Source organism: Fragaria vesca, linkage group LG5 (assembly GCF_000184155.1).
Source record: "Fragaria vesca subsp. vesca linkage group LG5, FraVesHawaii_1.0, whole genome shotgun sequence".
Taxonomy (NCBI): Eukaryota; Viridiplantae; Streptophyta; class Magnoliopsida; order Rosales; family Rosaceae; genus Fragaria; species Fragaria vesca.
Genome location: NC_020495.1, coordinates 8,531,809 through 8,554,189, shown reverse-complemented (window position 1 = coordinate 8,554,189; position 22,381 = coordinate 8,531,809). Strand labels below are relative to the sequence as shown.

The 22,381-nt window shown below is 41.5% G+C and overlaps 7 protein-coding genes across 7 annotated transcripts; 3 read left to right on the top strand and 4 right to left on the bottom strand.

The window, feature by feature from the left end:
* The first annotated feature begins 1,120 nt into the window (after window positions 1–1,120).
* On the top strand, window positions 1,121–3,774 carry LOC101315246 (nitrate transporter 1.2-like). The gene is made up of 5 exons (XM_004301120.1): window positions 1,121–1,198; window positions 1,525–1,630; window positions 1,728–1,945; window positions 2,206–2,646; window positions 2,767–3,774. The coding sequence occupies exons 1-5, from the start codon at window positions 1,121–1,123 to the stop codon at window positions 3,772–3,774; spliced, it is 1,851 nt and encodes a 616-aa protein (XP_004301168.1).
* Window positions 3,775–4,339: 565 nt separating this feature from the next.
* Window positions 4,340–5,213, bottom strand: LOC101291824. Its single transcript, XM_004299350.1, has 2 exons — window positions 5,026–5,213; window positions 4,340–4,918 (listed from the first exon to the last, which is right to left on the bottom strand). Exons 1-2 carry the CDS (start codon window positions 5,188–5,190, stop codon window positions 4,475–4,477), a joined length of 609 nt encoding a protein of 202 aa, XP_004299398.1. The 5' UTR covers window positions 5,191–5,213; the 3' UTR covers window positions 4,340–4,474.
* A 1,171-nt stretch (window positions 5,214–6,384) lies between these two features.
* On the top strand, window positions 6,385–9,535 carry LOC101291525 (hypersensitive-induced response protein 1-like). Its single transcript, XM_004299349.1, has 6 exons — window positions 6,385–6,445; window positions 7,921–8,128; window positions 8,246–8,366; window positions 8,465–8,556; window positions 8,668–8,764; window positions 8,869–9,535. Exons 2-6 carry the CDS (start codon window positions 7,940–7,942, stop codon window positions 9,222–9,224), a joined length of 855 nt encoding a protein of 284 aa, XP_004299397.1. The 5' UTR covers window positions 6,385–6,445; window positions 7,921–7,939; the 3' UTR covers window positions 9,225–9,535.
* Window positions 9,536–10,045: 510 nt separating this feature from the next.
* LOC101314958 (mitochondrial outer membrane protein porin of 36 kDa-like) lies at window positions 10,046–11,189 on the bottom strand. Its single transcript, XM_004301119.1, has 5 exons — window positions 11,141–11,189; window positions 10,937–11,029; window positions 10,770–10,831; window positions 10,464–10,696; window positions 10,046–10,370 (listed from the first exon to the last, which is right to left on the bottom strand). Exons 1-5 carry the CDS (start codon window positions 11,187–11,189, stop codon window positions 10,046–10,048), a joined length of 762 nt encoding a protein of 253 aa, XP_004301167.1.
* A 566-nt stretch (window positions 11,190–11,755) lies between these two features.
* LOC101314668 lies at window positions 11,756–15,003 on the bottom strand. The gene has a single exon (XM_004301118.1). The coding sequence runs from the start codon at window positions 15,001–15,003 to the stop codon at window positions 11,836–11,838; it is 3,168 nt and encodes a 1,055-aa protein (XP_004301166.1). The 3' UTR covers window positions 11,756–11,835.
* A 3,023-nt stretch (window positions 15,004–18,026) lies between these two features.
* Window positions 18,027–19,702, bottom strand: LOC101291050. The gene is made up of 2 exons (XM_004299348.1): window positions 19,415–19,702; window positions 18,027–19,337 (listed from the first exon to the last, which is right to left on the bottom strand). The coding sequence occupies exons 1-2, from the start codon at window positions 19,554–19,556 to the stop codon at window positions 18,736–18,738; spliced, it is 744 nt and encodes a 247-aa protein (XP_004299396.1). The 5' UTR covers window positions 19,557–19,702; the 3' UTR covers window positions 18,027–18,735.
* An 853-nt stretch (window positions 19,703–20,555) lies between these two features.
* On the top strand, window positions 20,556–22,130 carry LOC101314382 (probable pectate lyase P59-like). Its single transcript, XM_004301117.1, has 4 exons — window positions 20,556–20,758; window positions 20,843–21,515; window positions 21,592–21,834; window positions 21,912–22,130. The coding sequence occupies exons 1-4, from the start codon at window positions 20,556–20,558 to the stop codon at window positions 22,128–22,130; spliced, it is 1,338 nt and encodes a 445-aa protein (XP_004301165.1).
* Window positions 22,131–22,381: the final 251 nt, after the last annotated feature.

Sequence of the window (22,381 nt, the reverse complement as noted above, 5' to 3'; positions counted from 1 at the left end):
ATTTTGAACTTTAATAATTTTTTTTCATTTAACTTTTAGACATTTTCTTCAGATACAGGGAAACTTAGATGAAGAAAAGGCCTATATTGCCAGTACATCAAAGTTTCCCAATTGAAAAGGCCTAAAGCGACCCAATTTGGAGGTTTCTAAGATCACTACAATGCACCCGCATCTTTCTTTTGAGAAATTACACCCACACATTTCTATGATCAAGTATACGAATGGCTGAGAGAGGAAACCTACACTACAAGGCAACAACATTAGTATGATAAGGCCAATAGACGTCGGTAACAGTACCAGTCGGGATGACTCTAGTAGTAAGCAGAAGCATATTTCAGTCCAGCTACAAGCGCTATTAGAGCATGACAAAGGACAATAATTACATGAAAGATGTACATGAAAATTGATTGTCTGACTTTGATTTCACCTAAGAAAAGGCCATGACAGGGATTTGTCCTGTAGCCAAACTCAAACGTTCTGGAATGAGTCCCTATTAGAAATACCATATCTGATTTGAAATCGGATACTGAAGACACATTACCGGTATTATGTAGTAAAGTAGGTAAAGCATTCATCCGTAGACCTAGTTTAGTGTGTGAGTTCATAATGCAAGCTGGGGAAGCTGAAACTATCTTGCATTTTTGATAAGGATGCCCCAAATTGGAGGACATTAACTAAGAAAGTTCATCCCCATTTGATTTTCTTTTCCATTCCTTCGGAAATTGAATCATTTCCATTCCGCGGACTAAACAGGACCTTAAGCATAAGAGTTCCAGATTACCTCAAGACATAGTGCTCTTAGTGCATGCTACCACTACAAGAGTAAGTAAGTTGGCTGTGGGGTATGTGAAAGCTATTGTCAAAGCTTTACCTTCAAGTAGAGCACCAGAAAATTAAGATCACATTTATGTTTGTAGTCCACTTGGTTTTAGATTTACTCCATTTTTTCAGATCATTGCCCATTTGACAAGAACAGCAAGCATGGTTTGATCATGCAATCATCTAACACCACATCTGGATCCATTTTTGCAGTTGGTAGGCTTTTATATAATCATTTTCTTACATCTGTAAACTCTGCTTCACGTTTGCCTCTTAACCTATTTTAATCAAGGTGAGGAGCATGATTAGCTTATCCATTTCTAGTAAGTTGAATTATGACGATGAAGATTTGGTTCCGGTCTTACTTTCCTTATCTCTGGTAATCAAGACATTCAAGATATGCTTCACTCCCCTCTCTTGCCATTTGAAAAGTAGAAAGTAAAAACTGTCAACAACATCATTTTCATGGAGTCTAGACCTTTCTTCTTAGGTAATGTTCTCAGTCTATAAATACGGCTCCATATATCTATCATTTCCAACCTGTAAGAACAAAGTTTCCAATCAATTATTCCTTTGTACAACACACATAAGCCTAGAAGCTCTATAAAGAAGATGGTGAGTTTCAAGTTCATAGTTCTCATTATATGCTTAGATTTATTACGTGCTGCTTATTTTGGCTTGATTTTGCATTGGCTATGAGTGTAGGACGAAGCAAACCATTTGAACATATGGGAAGGTTATGTGGATTGGAGGAACAGACCTGCCATAAGAGGCCTTCATGGTGGAATGCTTGCTGCTTCATTTGTTTTAGGTTAGTATGCATTATATCTAGCACTGTATACTAAGCATAATCCAGAACTGAGCTGACATGAATGTCTAACTTCTTTTTTCTGTGTCGAAAATTTTAGTGGTGGAGATACTGGAGAACCTGGCTTACCTGGCCAATGCAAGCAACCTTGTGCTATACTTGTCGAAATTCATGCATTTCTCTCCATCCGCTTCTGCCAACATTGTCACCAATTTCATGGGCACAGCCTTCCTACTTGCTCTACTTGGTGGATTTCTAGCAGATGCTTTCTTCACCACTTACTGCATCTATTTGATTAGTGCTGCAATAGAATTTACAGTGAGTTCTAGTACACACTCTAACTAATTTTTTTTCATCATCTTTACTTCATTGAATTGGTTATCAAATTTATCCAATATTCTGAAGAGTTAAATTCATGCTTATAGTAGAACAGTTATGGAAGCAACAGCCTAGCTTGTTCGCGCTGTGGGACACAGCTGGGACTCATTGTAGAAATATCTGCAGGGTATTTGTACAATTTAAGGCCTAACAAATACTAGGATTATTAGTTCATTACTGATTTTAAACTGATGCAACAGGGTTTACTGGTACTCACTATCCAAGCTCATTTACCATCACTGAAACCACCAACCTGCGCTTCAATGAGCACAAACAATCCATGCAAGGAAGTTAGTGGCGGCAAAACAGTGTTGTTATTCACAGGCCTCTATCTGGTGGCACTAGGAGTTGGAGGAATAAAAGGCTCTCTTCCTCCACACGGAGCGGAGCAGTTTGATGAGACCACCCCACAAGGAAGGAAGCAGAGATCTTCATTTTTCAACTACTACGTGTTCTGTCTCTCTTGTGGTGCACTTGTTGCGGTAACTTTCGTGGTGTGGATTGAAGACAACATAGGCTGGCAATGGGGTTTTGGGATTGCGACTGCAACAATTCTTCTCTCCATCCCACTCTTCCTCCTAGGCTCTCCTACATACCGGACCAAAGTTCCTACAGGAAGTCCGATCACGACCATGTTTAAGGTAACCCTCACTCTTTTTTGGTACAATTTTCCAGTCACATAACTTGGATTGCGAATTCTAGCTGTTGTATCAATTATTATTACAAGTTATTTATTACTCGTTATGTGAATGTAAAAACAGGTTTTTGCTGCAGCAATGTGCAATAACATTGAAGCTAGAAGTCCTAGCAATACAGTCACAACAGTCCCATCTCATACACATGAAACCAGTGAGGGAGAAACTAATAGACATTCCCAAAAAAAAGGGAGAAATCAAGCTCTATCAGAAAACCTCAAGTTCCTTAACAAAGCAGTGACTATTAAACCTGTCCACCCAATGCTACAATGCACTGTAAAACAAGTTGAGGAGGTCAAAATAGTCCTAAGAATTCTCCCAATCCTTATGTCCACCATAATGCTAAACTGCTGCCTTGCTCAGCTCTCCACATTCTCAGTGCAACAAGCAGCCACCATGAACACCAACCTCGGATCCCTCAAAGTTCCACCGGCTTCTCTCCCTGTCTTCCCTGTCCTCTTCATCATGATCCTCGCACCGCTCTACAACCAAGTCATTGTCCCCTTTGCAAGAAAAGTAACCAAAACCGAAATGGGGATCACTCACCTACAGAGAATTGGAATAGGATTATTGTTCTCCATCGTCGCCATGGCAGTTGCTGCCTTGGTCGAAATCAAGAGAAAAAACGTCGCAGCCAAACACGGCTTGCTCAACTCTGCCGAGCCATTACCCATCACATTTCTCTGGGTGGCTTTGCAATACTTGTTTCTTGGCTCAGCTGATCTCTTCACATTAGCCGGAATGATGGAGTTTTTCTTCACTGAAGCTCCACTAAGCATGAGGTCTCTAGCCACAGCTCTGTCTTGGGCTTCATTGGCCATGGGATACTACCTCAGCTCAGTGCTTGTGAACATTGTCAATGGTGTCACTGGAGCATATAGACATAGACCTTGGCTGATTGGTGCCAACTTGAACATGTATCACCTTGAGAGGTTTTACTGGTTGATGTGTGTTCTGAGTGGGGTGAATTTCTTGTACTATCTCTTATGGGCAAGCCGTTATGAATACAGATCAGGGCTTCATGATGAAGATGATGCTTTAAAGGAACATGAAAATCCAACTCTCAAGGATTAATTAGAGTACCGCTTGTTCTTGTCTAAGGGTCATTCATTCCTACATAGGCTGATTTTGACACAGCCATGTTTGGCCATTTCAATCCCATATGTATTAGGAGATGGTATTTATTATATTTTGTTCGTCGTAGGGAAAAAATAATATTGTAGATGGTACTAGTAAATCCATCTATTATAGCTTTCTCAATGTTATGCATATTACCTTGTTTAGAAACAAAATCCCGATTTATCGTTCTCTTGAGCTGAGATTGTATCCCATTTAGATTGGCATTGAGAAGTTGTTTATCTAGCGAATGAAATATGAATATTATTTACGGAATTCGGGATACAAGTTAATCGTTGCATTGCTACATGTAGGCGCAAAAGTTAGTTGAAAATTTACTTAAATCATCTGAACGGTTAAGTTGTGAGCGATACACTCATACCACATCCCAAATTACTCTAAACTCTGTGACCAAGAAAATTAATGTAAAGAAAATTAATGTAAATGAACGTACATTACGTACATTTCATTTTTGATAAAAACAAATTACTGTCTTGCTAGATATAAAATCTTCACACCTATAGTCAATGTACACATTAATTCACTGTGTAGTTTGTAAGATTGATATATTATTCATCCTCTAATACATAAGAAAAAAAAAATAAGGAAACTGAAAACACCAAAAACAAAAAAGCAATGAAAAAAAATATTTGTCTACTCAATCAGCTTCTTGCAAACCATCCAAGACAACCGAGCCCACTAACAAACCCACAGCCCCAGCCCCAAGCACACTAGCCACCACAAACTGCACCACCACCAATGCCGTCGAGTCATCCGGTATCAACACTATCGCCGCCAGCGCCGCAACCAGAACTGGCAGTGCCGCGGAGGCCAAAGCGGCGGGAGAGTAACCCGCGACCGTCTCAAGCAGGCTGAGCAGGCCCAAATCCTCAGCCTTTGAAAGCAGGCCCAATTTCTCAATGGACGAGAGCGTCAGCCCAAGTTCCTCGGCCTTGGTCAAAAGCCCAGCTTTTTCGACGTTGCTGAGGACCTTGCGCTTCTCGAGCTTCTTGAACACGTCCACTTCTATGTCTTCCGACCCTTCGTAGAATATTCCGGCTCCAAACCACTGCTTCTTCCACCCGCCGTCGATTTTGTTCACCTGAAAAACACAATGCTCTAATTCCTCAACAACAAAAAAAAGGGGTGTTGGAAAATAACTATGTAAATTAGTTTCTTGGCCACCAAACAATAGCTTGGATTGCTTACCTTCTTCTTGGGTGCCATGTTAACGATCGTGGAGGTTCTCGACCGGGCCGGTGAGATGTAATCGGAGAAGTGTTTAGAGGAAAGGAAGTTGTTGTTGGTGTTTTTGTGGGTGAGATTTCCATTGATGCAAGTAGCTGAGGGAGCAGTTGCAGAGAACACTGCCATGGATGATATTTCTATAACTGAGCTCAAGGTTGGGGTGTGTGTATTGAGTGTGTGATAGAGGTTGTTCTAAATGCCACGTAGGACAACACAAGAAGGGGCTTTGCTTCGTCTGTGTAATCCAACGTCACGCTATGTCCACCAATCAAATTGATCAATGGTGATAGCTTTATCTTTCCAACTTGAGAAAATATTTATTCTAGATTTAGAAACATTCTCCCTATTGGCCTGTTAAGAAAATTAGGCAATCAAATTTCAACTCAATGTCATTGATTTTATTTTGGAGAATGAGGAGAAATTTAATAAAGAAAACATATTACAAATAAATGGAACTATTGGTAGTAGACATAAACGTCCTACACGCTTTTTGATTAGTCAAATTAATTATGTGTCTGTCCAATCAGCCCCAACCTCTAACCATATAAAACGCCTCTCCAACCGGGCTATATTAGTCGTTACTACATGGGCAGCGCCATTTGCACATTGAGAAACATAAGAGATGCTCTGTAATCCAACACCCACCAATAAGGAAACTTTCTCTAATATATAATACATCACCTCCATTAACCAATTAATTTGATTCATTATTCTTTGTTTTGAAAGAGTAAGCAAAAGAAAACTTTATAATTGGCCTATGAAAAATAAAAACAAAAACAAAATCTTCATAATTGGCTAAGTGAAAGACGGATATGGAGTAGGACTTTACAAAATGGATATGGATTAGGACTTTACAAGAAGTGTTTCTTTACGAGATAAACTCTATTCTCGTTAGAAAGGTAGATGCTCTCATGTACAGTTTGCAAGAAATTCATCATCTTGCTTCACAAACAAGGTATTCAGGTAGAGAAGAAGACTTCCACTACACCAATCAATTAGTGAGTTTCTCCACAGTCATGCTATCACTTTATAAATGTATCCAAACTCCAAGTAGTGATTTGTTTTAAGAATATAAGATTATAGACACAGGGATCTATCACGTATTTAGTTATAAAAAAAACACAACAAATTACGAAAAAGAATAAAAAAAAGAATAAAAAAAGAAAACCTAGGCGCCAAGAAACATATTGGACCGGACCGGACGAACTAGACAGGCCGCTGACCCAATAAGAGACGTGGCTATCCGTGATTGGATAATTTACGTAAAAAGAAAAAGAAATAAAAAGATAGAAAACCCCCTCTCATTCTTTCTCTGTGACCCAAAAACCCAGAGCTTCTCCTCACTTTCGTCTCTTCATCTTCTTCGTCAATCTCCAAGGAGGTAACTCCCGCGCCTCCTTCGTCTTAATTCAAGATTATTGATATGGGTTTCTTCGAAATTGTCATAAAGTTGAAGCTTTTCTTCAATCCTGTTTGGAAACTATGGCGAAATTCATCGATTTCTATTTGCTGCGTATCTTAACCTAACCCAGTTCTTTGTACTGCGTACGTTGCTTGTTTCTGAAATTGGCAATTTGGGTATATTGCATTATAAAGATAATGAATGCTTAAAGACTCAGTCTTTGATTGTATCCAAAAGAATTGAATTGCATTTATTTATAGAAACAATGATGGTGATTAAGATATATAAAGAATGATGGATACCCATTAACCCATATGTGACCTTCTTACTTACAACGGCAAGGTCTGAGCTGTTTGATGTTGCTGTCATGATCCCATTCTAAATGGCAACTTGGAATTTTTGTTGAGTTTTATTGTGTATTGGACTTTTGGGTTATGTCTTGGTTGTATCTTGATGAGTATGCTATGTGCTGCCATGATTGTTTCTAGTTAAGATACTCTTTGACGATTCGTTTGAGGCGTATATTTTGCCGAGATGTTTGTTTTATCACAGCTTGGTTGTTACAGCTTATTGGATTAGGTTTTTGTAGTTTTATCTAGTTGCAATTGGGGTATTGTTGACTTTGAGTTTAGGGCGTATGTGGTTCTCTTCATAGTGTATGAATATTCCTGTGAGTTTCTTTTGTTCTTCTGTAGACTTGTTTTATTTTTTATATGTCCGATGAGTATTTCTTGCTTTGGAGCCTTTGGATAGTTTCCCAAGTCATTGTTTTCAGAGTTTATATATATGTCTTGAGTCTTGATTTGTTTAGATCATCTCATTCCCATCTTCCTTTCTGCTTTCCTTGCTCCCTTGTCTTGCTTTGCTGTTAACTGCAAGTCTCTTTTTCTCTCTCTGCTTGGAAGTAAGGTGAACAAGTAGCTTGTCTGTGTTCATGTCCTTAGGATCGTATTTTGTAGACTACTTAAATACTTGGATGTTGTTCTGAAAGACTATTAATTGCATCTTGAAATCATGCATCTGTTCTGTTTTCTTAATGTTTTGCTTTGCATATGATTGACAGTTCTCATCTCTCTCCATCTCTCTCTCTCTCTCTCTCTCTCTCTCTCTCTCTATGACACAGACGCACACACACAATTGGCTTGGGTGAATTGAACTTTGGGTTGGTGAGTTCTTGGGAGGGACTCTGGGTGTTGAACTCTGTGAATTAGCTGTTTTGTTTTAGCTCTTTCAAACATGTCCTTGAGGTTCATAATATGGAATTGTGGACTATTTTGGCGTTGGACTTCTGCATACTATTTCTGAGATTTTTGTGTGTGTTTAAACATCTATCTCTGATTAACTTCTGAATATGGATGGAAACTTAGTTTTATATCATGTCCACCAAGTTTTAGTTTTAACAGATAAACCTTTTGTCTATTTCAAGAGACTGATCTTTATGCTATTTCTTGAAGGTACAATAGTAAAGAGAACATGGGTAATCTACTATGTTGTGTACAAGTTGATCAATCCACAGTCGCTATGAGGGAACAATTTGGTAAGTTTGTGGACGTAATGGAGCCAGGATGCCATTGCATGCCTTGGTTTCTTGGGCATCAGGTTGCTGGTCATCTCTCTCTGCGTTTGCAGCAGTTGGATGTGCGGTGTGAGACCAAGACAAAGGTATCTCAATTTTCTTAAGTAGAGGTGGCTTAATTGTAACATTTTTGGGTCAAAGAGTTCACTATTTGATATTCTGTTATTTTTTCTTATTGAGTGACTGTTCAATATCTTCTACAGGACAATGTCTTTGTCAATGTTGTTGCATCAATTCAATATCGTGCTCTGGCAGACAAAGCAAATGATGCTTTCTACAAACTCAGCAACACTAGGTCTCAAATCCAGGCCTATGTGTTTGATGGTATGAACTAAATCCTTCATAATGAGATATACAATTTTAGGTTTACTTGAATTGAAGTGCGTTTAACTAACAAAGTATACATTATTCCGTCTTTATAGTGATTAGAGCCAGCGTTCCTAAGCTCCTTCTGGATGATGCTTTTGAGCAAAAGAATGAAATTGCAAAAGCTGTGGAAGATGAGTTGGAGAAGGTAATGTGACAACACAAAAGTATTGTTGTATTTAAGCTCCTTCCGTCTTTAGTACCACGGACTCTAAATTTAGCTTGAGAGTGACCATGTTGCACTTATCCTCCTTTTCAGGCCATGTCTGCTTATGGTTATGAGATTGTACAAACTCTCATTGTTGACATAGAACCAGATGAGCATGTGAAACGTGCAATGAATGAAATCAATGCTGGTAAGTCGCATTTGCATTTAGTGAATTCCAACATATTTATTTCTTAGAATGCGTTGTCTGCTCAATTTCAGTTGTTTTACCATTTTCCTGTATATTCTTTTCAGCTGCAAGAATGAGGGTGGCAGCTAATGAGAAGGCAGAGGCAGAGAAGATTTTGCAAATTAAACGAGCTGAGGGTGAGGCTGAGTCTAAGTATCTGTCCGGGCTTGGTATAGCTCGTCAACGTCAAGCAATTGTAGATGGTTTGAGAGACAGTGTGCTGGGCTTTGCTGTTAATGTTCCAGGGACCACCGCGAAGGATGTCATGGACATGGTTCTTGTGACTCAGTATTTTGACACAATGAAGGAAATTGGTGCCAGCTCTAAATCCTCTGCTGTGTTCATTCCCCATGGACCTGGTGCCGTCCGCGATGTAGCTTCTCAGATCCGTGATGGACTTCTTCAGGGTTCTCAACAGTAGTTGGGCACTTCTACAAACTTCTTGTTACATAGTTCTTTGGGATCATTGAGATGTTAAGCATGTTCCAGTTTTTGTTTTCTCATCAACCTTATTTCTTCGTTCGTGCTGCTGTAAATGCGATCTTTTAAGATTTGTGGTTAGTCCTAAATCGATCTTATACAATGACCTAGTTCTTCATGTTCAAACTTGAATCTTGTATAGTTTTTGGTCGACTAGGAAATGCTTTATATGGCCAGCTTATCAAATTTCATCAAACAGTCATATTTTTTTATGGGTAAAATATTATATAGTCCTTGTGGTTTGAAGTCGACATTTGTTTAGTATTTATGGTTTTATTTTAATCTGAATAGTCCTTAAAGTCATGATTTTTCATCCAAATAGTCCTTATGGTTTTATTTTAATTTGAATAGTCCTTAAAGTTATGATTTTTTATCCAAATAGTCTTTATGACCTTTAAGAAAAAATGAATCGGAAAGACTATTTGGATGAAAAATCATGACTTTAAGGACTATTTAAATTAAAATTAAACCATAAGGACTATTTAGATGAAAAAAATGTGACTTTAAGGATTATTCAGATTAAAATAAAACCATAAGGACTAAACAGATGTCGACTTTAAACCACAAGGACAAAACAAATTTTAATTCTTCTTTTATCATACATATTTGATCTGATTGTACATATATGTTTCCCTTCACTTTCTCCACTATTTGGCCTCACAACTAATAAAAACCCCGGTCTCTCCCTTGCTTATGCCACACGTAACAGAAAGGGAAGATTATTCCAGTTTGGAACTCCAGCAAAAGATTGGCTTCTAAGTTCTAAATGATATTCATTTGGAGCCTAACAGCCAAAGATAATCCGATTTGCAGAGCTGCATTTGGCCTTGTGTCTGTAAAATCCACTTCTCCAGATATAGACAGGAAAATCCTCTGCCACAATCCTTGCCGTATAAGAGCCCCAACCTTGCCATGTGTGCTAATTCGACCCTTGGCCAGTGTGGAGGGTGTAAACGCATGCTGGGCGCCGATTGCGAGTGCAGTGTCGTTGATTGAAAACCTGTGTTTTAACTCTGCTGCAATGGCTGTCTTGGTCTGTGGGTTCACCATGAAGTGGCATGATGCTGTCAAGCTGTCAAACCTATCTCTGCATATAATTTGGAACACATTACGTCTATGTCAATAAAATTGGTACAAAATGAAAGCTCTATAACTCTAAAGTTCTCACAGGATTGCTCACAAGGACAAGGAAGCATCAAAGAAGCCACTGTTCAAGCTCAAACCAGCATTGATTTTGTTGAATGCCCCTGTAGATATGTCAAATGCAAGGTCAGTTCCGAGGGAGAAAAGAGCGTCTCGTCCTATAACACCTGACAGGTTTGCTATCGGATCAAATCTTCCAAGAGCATCGTTTCGTATCAGTCCAATGCCTCCACTAATACCAGCAAGACCATTTAGGTATTCTAGATCCACCTGTTAGCACAATGTTGCCTATCAGAACAGCATAAAAGTGAGAACTGAGCCGGGAAGTCATGGACCTTTTTACCTTGCCATAATTTGGCATGAAAAAACTGAAAAGGGTGCTCAGTCCAGGAACAATATCTTTAACTGCAAATAGTCACAGAAATAACAACCACTAAAATTTGAGCTTCTCCATCATTTTGAATGATCTTAAAGTAAAGATTACATGATTGCATACAGTGACAGATTAACCTCTGCATGAGATATCAGTATTCGACTTGAGGCTACGATAATCAAAATGAATTGGCGAGCGTGGTTGATGAGCATAGTCCTTATGAAGAAGATCTAACCAGAAGAACAAGAACATGTGTTAATCAGTAGACATAAAAGTAAATGTTAAGCATTGAACAAAGGGAAACACAAAAAAGAGAGAGGATGGTGTCAAGAGTGTATAACCTGTGGCTTTCTTGCCAATGTCATAGAATTCACTTGGAGTGTTACTCATTTGCAATGGAAATCAAAGCTTTACAATCTAAAATTTTATCAAACTTGATTAATTGGTAGAACAAATGTGTTTATGTATAGGGTGGCACTCACAATTAATTGACAAAGGGAGAAGGCCACCAAGAAGTAAGAGGAAATTTCCTTAATATGTGCTGACAAATGAAAACAAAGACTGATGAAATATGGGCCTCTATACTGGGTTTAGTACCTTATGGAGTTTAGCCATTAAAATTACCTAAAGAAACACCCATGAAGAATGTGAATTCAATGTTATATGTTAGAAAGAAACTTTCATTGTTCATACTTCATAGGTTCATACTTTACCCTACACATCATGATTACAGAAACAAAGCTCTCTTTGTAACTCACTGGCATCCAAATTTTCCTCAATTGCCTTTCTCTTGTACCAAAGTTTGTTTCTGTAGTAGTCCAAAGTCCACCAATTCAACAAAACTTACAGACCATGATGACAACTTTGCCACTTTCCTTTTCCCCCTTTTTTCACTCCTCACAATGCTATGAGATTATCAAGGACCCCATTTTTCAACACCAACAGTGTTTAGATTGAAAATGTCACACTCCCTCTAACTAGGCACCTCACAAAAATGCTGTAATAGCTAACTCTTCTCCCTTCCCACTCTTCCTCTCTACATTAACCGGTCCGACAGGCTCGGAAGCCTCCGGAAAAAGTTGAGGCTCGCCGGCGGCATTGGCTCTCGGAACATAGGGTGGCGCAGGTAGTAAAACCCCAATGCCACAGCCACCATTTTGGGTGGCACAGTATATAGCACCACAGTGATAAGCAAGCACACTCCAATGAACAACTTTGTAGCACGTGGGTCCCTCCAGCTCACAAGGGCCTGGGCCCGTTCTCCTTGGGTCGCAAAATCGCCCAAAACTGTTTGGACCCGGGCCGCCAGCATTCTCAACCGGTCATACCGGACCCGAATGACATCCGGCGACTTTGAGCTCGGAAAAGTGTCGAATTCTTCATCTAGCTCATCCGGGTCGACCGTATCCGCCTGGGAGAGACGGAGGTCCATTCCGGCTGGTATCTTGGGCCTGAACCGGTAGTACCAAACCCCAATAAGAAACACGTATAGAAACCCGGTCGGGACTATCAAATCCGGGTACCAAACCAGAACCAAATACAACACGTGCACCAAAACCGTCGTCACCGGATTCCTCCACCTCCTTATATCATCCAACCATTTAGCTAACCCGACCGCCCATGCCAGCACCGCCACGATCCGGAACCAATTCGCTTTGCTCTTCCTCATGCTCCACGTGTGCGAGTCAGCATCCAGCATGTACCGCACCACCTCCGTCCCCAAAGGCGGCTCGGAGCGTGCAAGCCACGCGGCCACCATGCGCGTGGCTGCCCCTCGCAGCGCTTCCTGCTGGGCCACCCCGAGAGGGCGGAGGTAGTGCATTCTCGGAAGCAATGGCTGCCCGTAAACCGCGCATGTCTCGGGCAGCAACGACGGGCAGGCGAACCTGACCGCTAGCTCTATCTCCCCCATTTTCTTTAACCCGGTCCGGGACAACACCATTAACGGGTATGAATTCTTGTACACCTTGTTGCTCTCCAGCGTAGAGATACGTATTCGTATTTTTCCAATACGGAAGTCTTGCTTTTCCTCTGAAGCGTCAGCAAACATGCGCCAGTTGTCAAACACGCCGATGGTGAGCACCGTGCAGGGGTCGTATACTTGCCACGTGTACTGCTCGTTCCAGCGCGGGTCGAAGCCGTCCGTAATGGTCCGGGTCCTGACCCATTTCTTCCCATACTTGGCCACACAGTAAGCATCCGTGGACCCCTTCCCACCGGATTTCGCCTTCATCGGAAGCAAGCCGCGCGCGCCGAGAATCCCAAGTTCCAAAATTCCCACGGCCGGCTTCCACAGCTGCTTTGCCGTGGGTCGGAAGTCGCTGCACACGTGCGCCGCTTCATCCAGCACGTGATACCCTCCCTCCAAGCAAAGCCGTAGATGGATTCTGCCGCTGTAGGGCCCGCCTCCTCCTCTGCCTTCAAGAGGGAGCCATTTCGACGCCACGTAGCGCTCGTCGATTCGCTGCTCGATGGAGCTCACCGGAATAACGATGTGGCCGAGGAGTACCGGATCCTTGTTGGTGCGGTCCTCCACCAAGAGAATCAGTGAGTCCTCTAGTGGTTCACCCGCCACGAAGATGAGGTCCTCGTTCCAGTGAAACGAGGCGCAGTGGTTGTTCATGCACCCGCGCCTGGTCCGAGCCGACTGAGTCCCCAGCTGAGCCTTGACTCGAATCTCAGGGGTCGTTAAGGGAGGTAGATTCGATGCAATGTGGAGGTCTTGAACCTCCATAACCGTCGTTCTCAGATACCAGAGCTTCGGGGACTGGTACACCTTGGAGCGCGTGTGGGACACGTTAGGGGCCTCGGAGCTCCACGCTTCAGGGAAAGCGTCATCGGCTTGTGTCCCAATCCAAACAGAGAGCTGGATATCGCCGGAGACTTTACCGGAATTTTGATCACCGGCGCCGCCTTCTAGTCTGTACCACTGCGGAGCAAGAGGACTGTCCGGCGGGTCTCGAACCGGCACGTCGGAGAGGTCGAAGATAATGCCGCCTAAGAACTGCTCCGACGGCGAGTCACGCACGGAGATCTCCAATGTCGAACTCACTGAGTCAGGCCGGTTGTGAGCGAGTGCGAAGACCTGGTTCCACTCCGGCGAGTCGGTCGGCTCTCCGGGGCGGTGAACCGCGGTTTTCGACTTGACGAGGTGGCTGGATGTACGGAGTTTTACGTAGGGGCTCTCGTTCGGCGCGAGGCCACGCGCCTTGACGATTCTGGTGAACAAGTACTGCATAGGCTCGACGAGCTCACAGGGGTGAATCCTCTCCGCGGTGTTCTCCGCCCCAAACTTTCCGGAAATCACTTTCGGAGAGTAGTCGCAGTTCGGCCTCCTGGGAATTCTCACTCTCTCCCCCATCGGAGCAACTCGGTGAGTCTCCATTTTCCTCACCTCCGGTTGAAAACGAACCTCCTGCGGCGGCGGATGACCGTGCATTTCCTGTCCCGGCGGCTCGGAGTGCATATGCACCATCTGCGGCGGCGGTTGCTCCATCACAACAACCGGCGGCGAGTACGAGCCGTCGTGGATTCTAGTACACTCCACGTGTCCTCCGGGGACCTCAAACACCCTCCCTTCCTCGACCACCATCACCGCCGGCTGCTCCGGCGGAGGATCCTCCTGCGGCGGGGGTTGCTGCGGCGGCGGCGGAGCCTCGTCGACTAGCTCGTCGTAGTAGTAAATTCTTAGGCCGATTTCGCCTCTGATCCAGCTGAAGACGCTCTTCTTCTCGAGCTGGAAATAGACCAAGCCCTCGTCGCCGCGCTTGGAGAACTGAGTGCCGTAGAGCTTGACGCGCCCGAGGAAGTGGTTCTTACGCGCGGTGCCGCTGTTGCCGTAGCGCTTGTCGTTGAGGACCTCGATCTCGAGCTCCTCGTAGTCCATGTTGTCCGGGTCGGAGACGACGAACTCGAGCGGCTCGTTCCAGACCGGGTTGAGGTCCTTGCACTTGGTCGCCGTCCGCTTCCGCTGCCCGTCGAAGTCCGCCACCACGTAAGCGCTGGAGCTGCCCTGGCCATCTTTAGGTAGAAGGTCACGTGCGTCGATCACTTCCACAATGAGCTTCCTGATCGTCCTCTGCGGCTGATGTGGCTGTTGCGGTTGCGGTGGCTGCTCTGGTTGGGGCTGGGGTTGTGGTTGGGGTTGGGATTGGGATTGGGATTGGGATTGGGGAGGTGGGGGTTGCTGAAACGACACAGTCATGGTGTCATTGTGAAAGGAATCGAGGGTTGGGAGAGAAAAGGGGGAAGGGTTTGCGTTGATAGCGGGGAAGGAGTGAAGGGAGTAGTAGTGATGGGGTTTTGGGTATTCCTGCTTTTCTGGTTTGCTTTTCTGTGTTTCTGTACACTCTGCTATTCTGCATGGTTCCTACTAATTTTGTTTTTTTTTATTACATAGAATAGTATTTCTTTTTAAATTTTGGGACTTTGAGTTTCATTGATATTTTCCATTATTTTTCTACTAGATTTTCTTGAAGGGAAGAATGTTTTTCTCTTTGATGTTGGGGAAGAGATTGGAGATTAGAGAGTAGATTCCATTCTCTCTCTTGAAGGTTTTCAATTCACTTTTCTAGCTTTGCTTTGCTTGCTTATAAATTAATTAACCATATCCCTTTTTTTTTTTCTCAATTCTTTTTCCTAAGCAAATGCTGTTTAAGATACTGATCAATCTTGTAAACTGGGTTATGACATCACTTTTAGATTGAATTTGATCCTTCAATACTTCATCGCTCATGTTTACCTGATAGTCTGAATAGTTCATAAATCAACTTATTTTACTTCATCTAATGTTTGTTATTTAGTATACAATTTAGAGAAGTAGGTAGTAATACTTGATTTTCGTATTGAGTTGTATTTTCGTTTAAGAAATCTAGAGAAATAATTGTCAAAAGCTTTGCATGCATCTCAACAATGGATGATTACCATTTAATATTGTCAAATCTAATATTCAGTCCCAAAGAATTTGGGGGTTGGGATTAGAGTGGAAAAGAGAAGCACAAATTGGTGAATCTGATATGAAGGGGACACATATATGAACATAGTTTGGGGCAAGCAGATAGGGAAAGGGAGAGAGATGCCAGTGCAGTGGTAGAAGGCACATGATTCCACAACCCCTCCCCTTTTTGTGTAAAGCACCCACATTTTGAATAAAAGTTTGTTACATGACAAAGCATCAATGGCCCTTTTATTTCCTATGCCCAGTTGGGTCCTCTCTCCTTATTCTCATATATATGTACCTCAACCTTCCCTTGTCAAACAATCTAAAATTCCCTCCCTTCTTATAAAGTGCTGCTATTGCTATATATATGCATCTGCTTTTCCTTTCTACCATATTGGCGAATGGCTATGAATGAATGTCACAGTCTTGATGAAGCACCTGGATTCACAGCTAATGCTCTTTTATATACAGTAAAAGCAGAGTGATATAATTCTAGTCCATCATCCCATCGCAATTTCACTATTTACAACCATTTCATAGTTTTGTACGACTTTCTAGATGATTTATTAAATATTTCGGGTTATGAAACTGTGGAGACATGAATTATTAGAATTAATCGGAACGACTCTGAAATTTCAATTATCCAAAATAAGTAAAGAATTTACGAACAAACACCCGTTTAAGGGTTAGGGTTAGGGTTAGGGTTAGTGAAGGGTGAAATGGCAAATGGCAACTTTGGGCAAGTGGCGCGCATATCAAAGAAGCTTCTCCATCGATCTATCCCGCATCATGCTGAAGTGGTCTGCTGCAACCTTTTCGAAATTGGTTGCTTGAGGAATCCAATCCCACAGCATAAAGTCATTTTTGAATTGAATTCTTTGATGCCCTGTTCTGTTTTTCAGCATCATATTTTTTCGGGTATGTGTCACCTCATCATCTCACATAGAATGAGATCAAAGCTAGAATATGAATATTTACCAATTTGGAAATGTGCCCACATCTTCCTTCACCTTTCTAACATTTCCAAAACTTGCACAAGAGGCTCGCTAGTCCAAAAACTTTGATCAATCTCATGAGCATTAAGGAAGGCTTATGCAATTTTGTAATAGATGTATATACATGGTGGGATCCTCCCGGACATAAAAAGATTACAGTCAATTTGATAATGATCGAGTAACATTGCTTCTTCGGCTCGAACCAAGGAATCTCTTGGATATGATGCAAAATGGATTTTGTTCTATCGTTAATCAGAGATTTTTCTATAAACAATACAAATCGGAGTTTGAAGAAGGGGAAGGAGAAGTAGTCCTTGACCTGCAACGGATAGAGGAGGGTTTATTCAATCACATAATTTAGGCTCCTAGAATATGGCGCCCTTGGGGCTTTCTATGCAACCCAAAGATTCACAACCCAATTGAAATAATTCTCATGCACTGTGGTTCTATCTTCAAGCATTTGGGGACTAGCTAATCATTACACTTTCATGCTTCGATACATAACACGACAGTCCACATTTTCGTTTGATGACTTTGATCCACGGAGTGAAAACTTAAAAATAGGCCCATCTTCGGCCCAAATTAAGCCATCCAATAAACTCGGGTCACCAAGCCCATTACCCATATAAATAAACAGCCGCCAACTGAAGCCGTACATCTCGAGTTGCTCCGGAGTTTCCAATCCAATGGAAGAAGAAGAAGAGGAAGAGGCGCTTCTGGTATGGCTCTGTAAACTCTCTCAGAGTCTTTTTCTCGATTCATAAATTTGGGTTTCCAAATCTACAAAGTTCCGTTCTTTGTTTTAGCAGAAGTCGTCCTGTGGTGGTTGTTCTTGGAAAATATGATTCAAAGTTTCAAACCAATACCCATCATCACTATTTTTAAATAAGGTCATATATTCTATGTTTTCTGAGCTATGATTGCAAGTTTTTTATGAAGGGTCGACAACTTTGGAATAGACTGAGTTTTGGTGTGTAAGATCTAGTTATGAAGTTGTGTCCTTTGCTTATACTAGCTTGTTGTTTTTTTTACTGATTCCAGTTAAATTCCCATACAGATTGATTTGAAAAGCTAGATTTTATTAAACTTGACTAGTCTACTCTAGCCCTTTGAACTGGCGAAAGTACTCTTTCCTCACATATATTCTTGTTCCTAGGATTGCAGACGCCAGAAAGTTCCATACAAAGGCCTTGTTAATCTGCTTTGGACAACTCAGACACATGTCTCCAAGTGAAACTACCCGATAATGGGGACAATATCTGAACGACTAAGTTTTGTGCTAAGAGAGTGTTTCAATTGTTGCTAAGAGTCGTAATCTTAATATATCAAGTTTGACCTTTCTGCAGCGTAAAGAGTTGTAGTGATAGAAATGATCCCATTGTGCCTTCTTCCTCAGGAACCTCCACCTTATATATTCCAATGGGTAGTCACACTGCAGTGTTTAAGGTGGAGGTCCTGAGGAAGAAAACACAAGGTTCAGTTCAAATGTATTTATTACAACTACAGTTTGAGTTCACTATTAAGCTTGTGTTTTAGAAATGTCAGACTTTGATATATAGAGGGGTTTTGGCACACATTCTCAATTTTAGCACCAGATTTCTTAGCTATTAGTAGAGAGGTTGAGGGTGTACTTTCTTTCTTTCTTGTGTTTGTTATGCTAAGTCAGCAAATCTGCAAATGTAGACAATGTGATACTGGGGTATATATCTTATTCTATCTATGCTAATTGACAATGAGATGAAGTATATATCTTTTTCTTTTTCTTGTGTTTGATATGGTAACTGAGGAACAGATTCTTGTTAACTGAACACTCAAGTAATTTCTACTAATGTGTTAGAAACTTAAGAGATAAATATATAATACAATGATGGGATATCATTCATTGAAATTCTTATTCTTTACATATGTACATGTTAGAGATTGTACAATATGGTATAAACAAGAGACTACAGAGAGAAAGTAGTATGTAACACACACACCAGCTTAAACAGCTAGCCTTAGATCATTCTCCTGTTTCGAACTTGTGAGAAACAAACATCCCTAACGAGAATGCTACTATAGCTGTGATAACTATCCCTTTGTTTTTGCTCAACACCTCCCTTGCACTTCTTAAAATGCCATTATCTTCCTCCCACTTCTTTATATTCTCTGCAGAAAAGAATATCCAAGCATTGCCTAATAATCTGTTTGGCTCTGCATCATCTGTGCCATCATATTTGTTTGTGTATTCTGCTGCTGGAGCAGCTTCAATCTTCTGATTCTCCGTTATTTCAGGTTTTTTCCTTTCTTGAACTATTTGAGGCTCCTTCTTTGGTTCTACTATTTGAGGCTCCTTCCTTGCTTCTACTATTTCAGGCTCCTTCACTGCTTCTGCTATTTCAGGATCCTTCTTTGGTTCTACCACTGCCACAACCTTTGGTACAGTTACATAGAGAATCTCACCATCAAACTTCCCAGTGATCTTATTGACATCTGAGTTTGCTGGTAGCGGAAAATTTTCATCAATATAGTCGTGTTCCCTCTCGTTCACTTGCCTGTCTCCGGTGACTGTTAGATGTCCAGCTGTGGTGTTCACCTCCAGCCTCACCTTCTCCTTGTTGAAACCTAAAACACATTTAAGAGCCAAAATGAAGTGTGAATGCAGATACCATGTCTTGGGGATCAAAAACCAATATGAATACCTTCCAGGTCAACAAGAAGATAATGGCCATTAGAGTCCTCAGTCCAGCCAGAACCAGGGACAATCTTCACACGCGTGGGCGTCATTGGTGACACTTTCTCTCCCATGAGCATCCCTGCTGTTCTTCCTCTAACATTTGCCATTAATGGTCGAATTAGGTTGTACTTTGACCTTATGAAGAAGGGGTTATGTATGTTTTGCTCTGCGTGTTATTATCTTGTCGATGATGATCCTAATTGATTTATATAAGTTTTTCTTGTGGGGGAATGAATGATGCGGTTCTTATTCCAAACTTTCCCAGTTGGACTGCAGCCATGTCAAGTTAATTGGGTGGTGGATTATTTGGTTTCCAACAGGTTGGAGAAAAAAAGGACTATTCTTTGCTTTCCTTTCTTCCAAACCAACTCCCTTTCCGAGTCTTTGCGGCGGAGGATGTGTGTGTGTAGCTTCAACATCATGCCATGCTTGCTACCCCTACTTTTGTAGTTTCTTAGAGACAAAACGAAATTACGAAACTTCAAGGACTTCTTTCAAGAGTGTAAAGAAGCCTTTTGACATTTCGTAAGTATACAAGTAATACGAGTAATGTTAAATGAACCATTTTTTTTTGTAGTTTTAGTTTTTTTATTCTATTCTCTATGTCAAAAAAAATATGTTTCTTGAAAACGAACATAGTATTGGTAAATGGTCGAAAATCTGAAAACTATGTATTTGTAGATAACCATTGGAAAAGCCAGAGACAAGTCTGTCTCAGTGTAAAAGGTCAAAGTAAGTTCTGGCGAATTTTCTGTTTTTATTTTTAAGCCATAATTAGGGAGGAAAGAGAGGAGAGCCAATAACCCCAAGAGCATATGTCGATTTTCCAGGATAAACGATATTGGACGGCTCTCCTCCCTTTTCTCTCTACTCATTTTCATGTCTTTGCCCCATTTAGATTTCAGTTCTGGTATTTATTCTCACTCTCCCAGACCTTCCTCACTGAACCACAAGAACAATGGCAACATAGATAGAGACCTCATTAACATTGCTCCATTTGTCATCCCTATCGGAAGATCGAGAAGAGGTACATAGAAGGTAGTTAATTACTGAAGAAAAGAAGTCGGTAACTAGTAACAAAAGCTTATTTTTTGGAAACAAGAGAGATGGCATTGGAAGCTGATCGCAAGCTGAAGCTGGTTATATTATGTCTTCTCATGTCAATAGCAATTCCAGTCTTGAAGGCCAACATAGGGATGTTTGATGATGTGTGGGAGCAACGACAGAAAGAAGCTGAGCAGGCTGCGAAGGCTGCCTACCAACATGATCCTCTAAAGCATGTAGTCCATTTAAACAAGCAAGTGCACAAGTAAGTTATAATTCCTTGTCCAGCAAGGAAACATTATTTTTTCATTAATGCTTAACAAGGTTTTGTTTTTGTAACTAATTGTAGGGCGATGAAGGGTCATAACGACACAAGAAGGAACTTGAGACACCATGTTGATGGTCCATGTGAGGCTATAAACCCGATCGACAAATGCTGGAGATGCGACCCAAACTGGCATGAGAATCGGCAGAAGCTAGCCGATTGTGCTCTTGGCTTTGGACATGGTACAACCGGAGGCAAAGGTGGAAAAATCTATGTGGTCACAGATGATACTGATGAGGACATGGTGAACCCAAAAGAGGGGACATTGCGGTATGCTGTGACTCGACCTGAACCGCTGTGGATCATATTTGAAGAAGACATGAAGATTGAACTGAAACAAGAGCTCATGATGGCTAGTGACAAGACCATTGATGGACGAGGGGTTAATGTGCACATTCAGGGTGGTGGCCAAATAACTCTGCAGTATGTGCGCAACATCATTATCAGTAACATTCACGTTCGTGACACCATTCCTAAGAATGGTGGCATGATTAGGGATTCCATCAATCACTATGGATTACGAACAGAAAGCGATGGTGATGGAATATCCTTGTTTGGTGCCACAAACGTTTGGATAGACCATGTTTCTGCATCAAATTGTGCCGATGGACTTATTGATGTCATTCAAGCGTCTACCGCCATTACCATATCCAACTCTCACTTCACCGATCATAATGATGTAATAATAAACCTATCTGTGAAAGTCTAATAACCAAGATGGTACTAACTAGTGACGCTTGCTAATTAGTGATGCTTGTTGTGGATGGATGCAGGTGATGCTGTTTGGTTCAAGTGACAGCAACAGCAAAGATGAAATTATGCAGATAACTTTAGCTTTCAACCATTTCGGACAGGGATTGGTTCAGAGGATGCCAAGGTGCAGATTTGGTTTTTTCCATGTTGTGAACAATGACTACACACACTGGATTATGTATGCCATCGGCGGCAGCAGCCATCCTACCATACTAAGCCAGGGAAATCGCTACATTGCTCCAGAAAATGAGGCAGCTAAAGAGGTATATATCTATCTACATTGCTCTTTTTTGTAGTTTAAATGTATTCTAAGGCTGGTGTTGGTGTTCTTGTGGTCTAGGTATGTTATAGAGTCAACACAGATAAGAGCGTATGGAAAAACTGGAATTGGCAATCAGATAAAGATCTTTTTGTGAATGGAGCGACTTTTACTGAATCTGGAGGCCCTGTTCATAGTATCGACACGAAGGATATGATCGAAGCGCAAGCTGGGACAGCCGTGACCTTTCTCACACGCTATGCCGGTCCTCTTAAATGTAGAAAAGGCCAGGGATGTTAGTGCATATGAAGCTGAAACTGAACCCTGTTAGGAAAGACGGGTTTTGTAGCGGTAGACAGCGAAGAATATAAGACACAATGCTGTCACTCTTATTGCATTTGTATTTCAATATAGAAATAAGACAGGTGACTGGGGCAGTTTTCACAAGATATGAATAAATAAAATGGATAAATTTTGATCGTCTAAACTGTTTTTCTTTTTAGTCACAAGATATGTACTTTGATATCTTCTGCTACTTGACTTCCATCCTT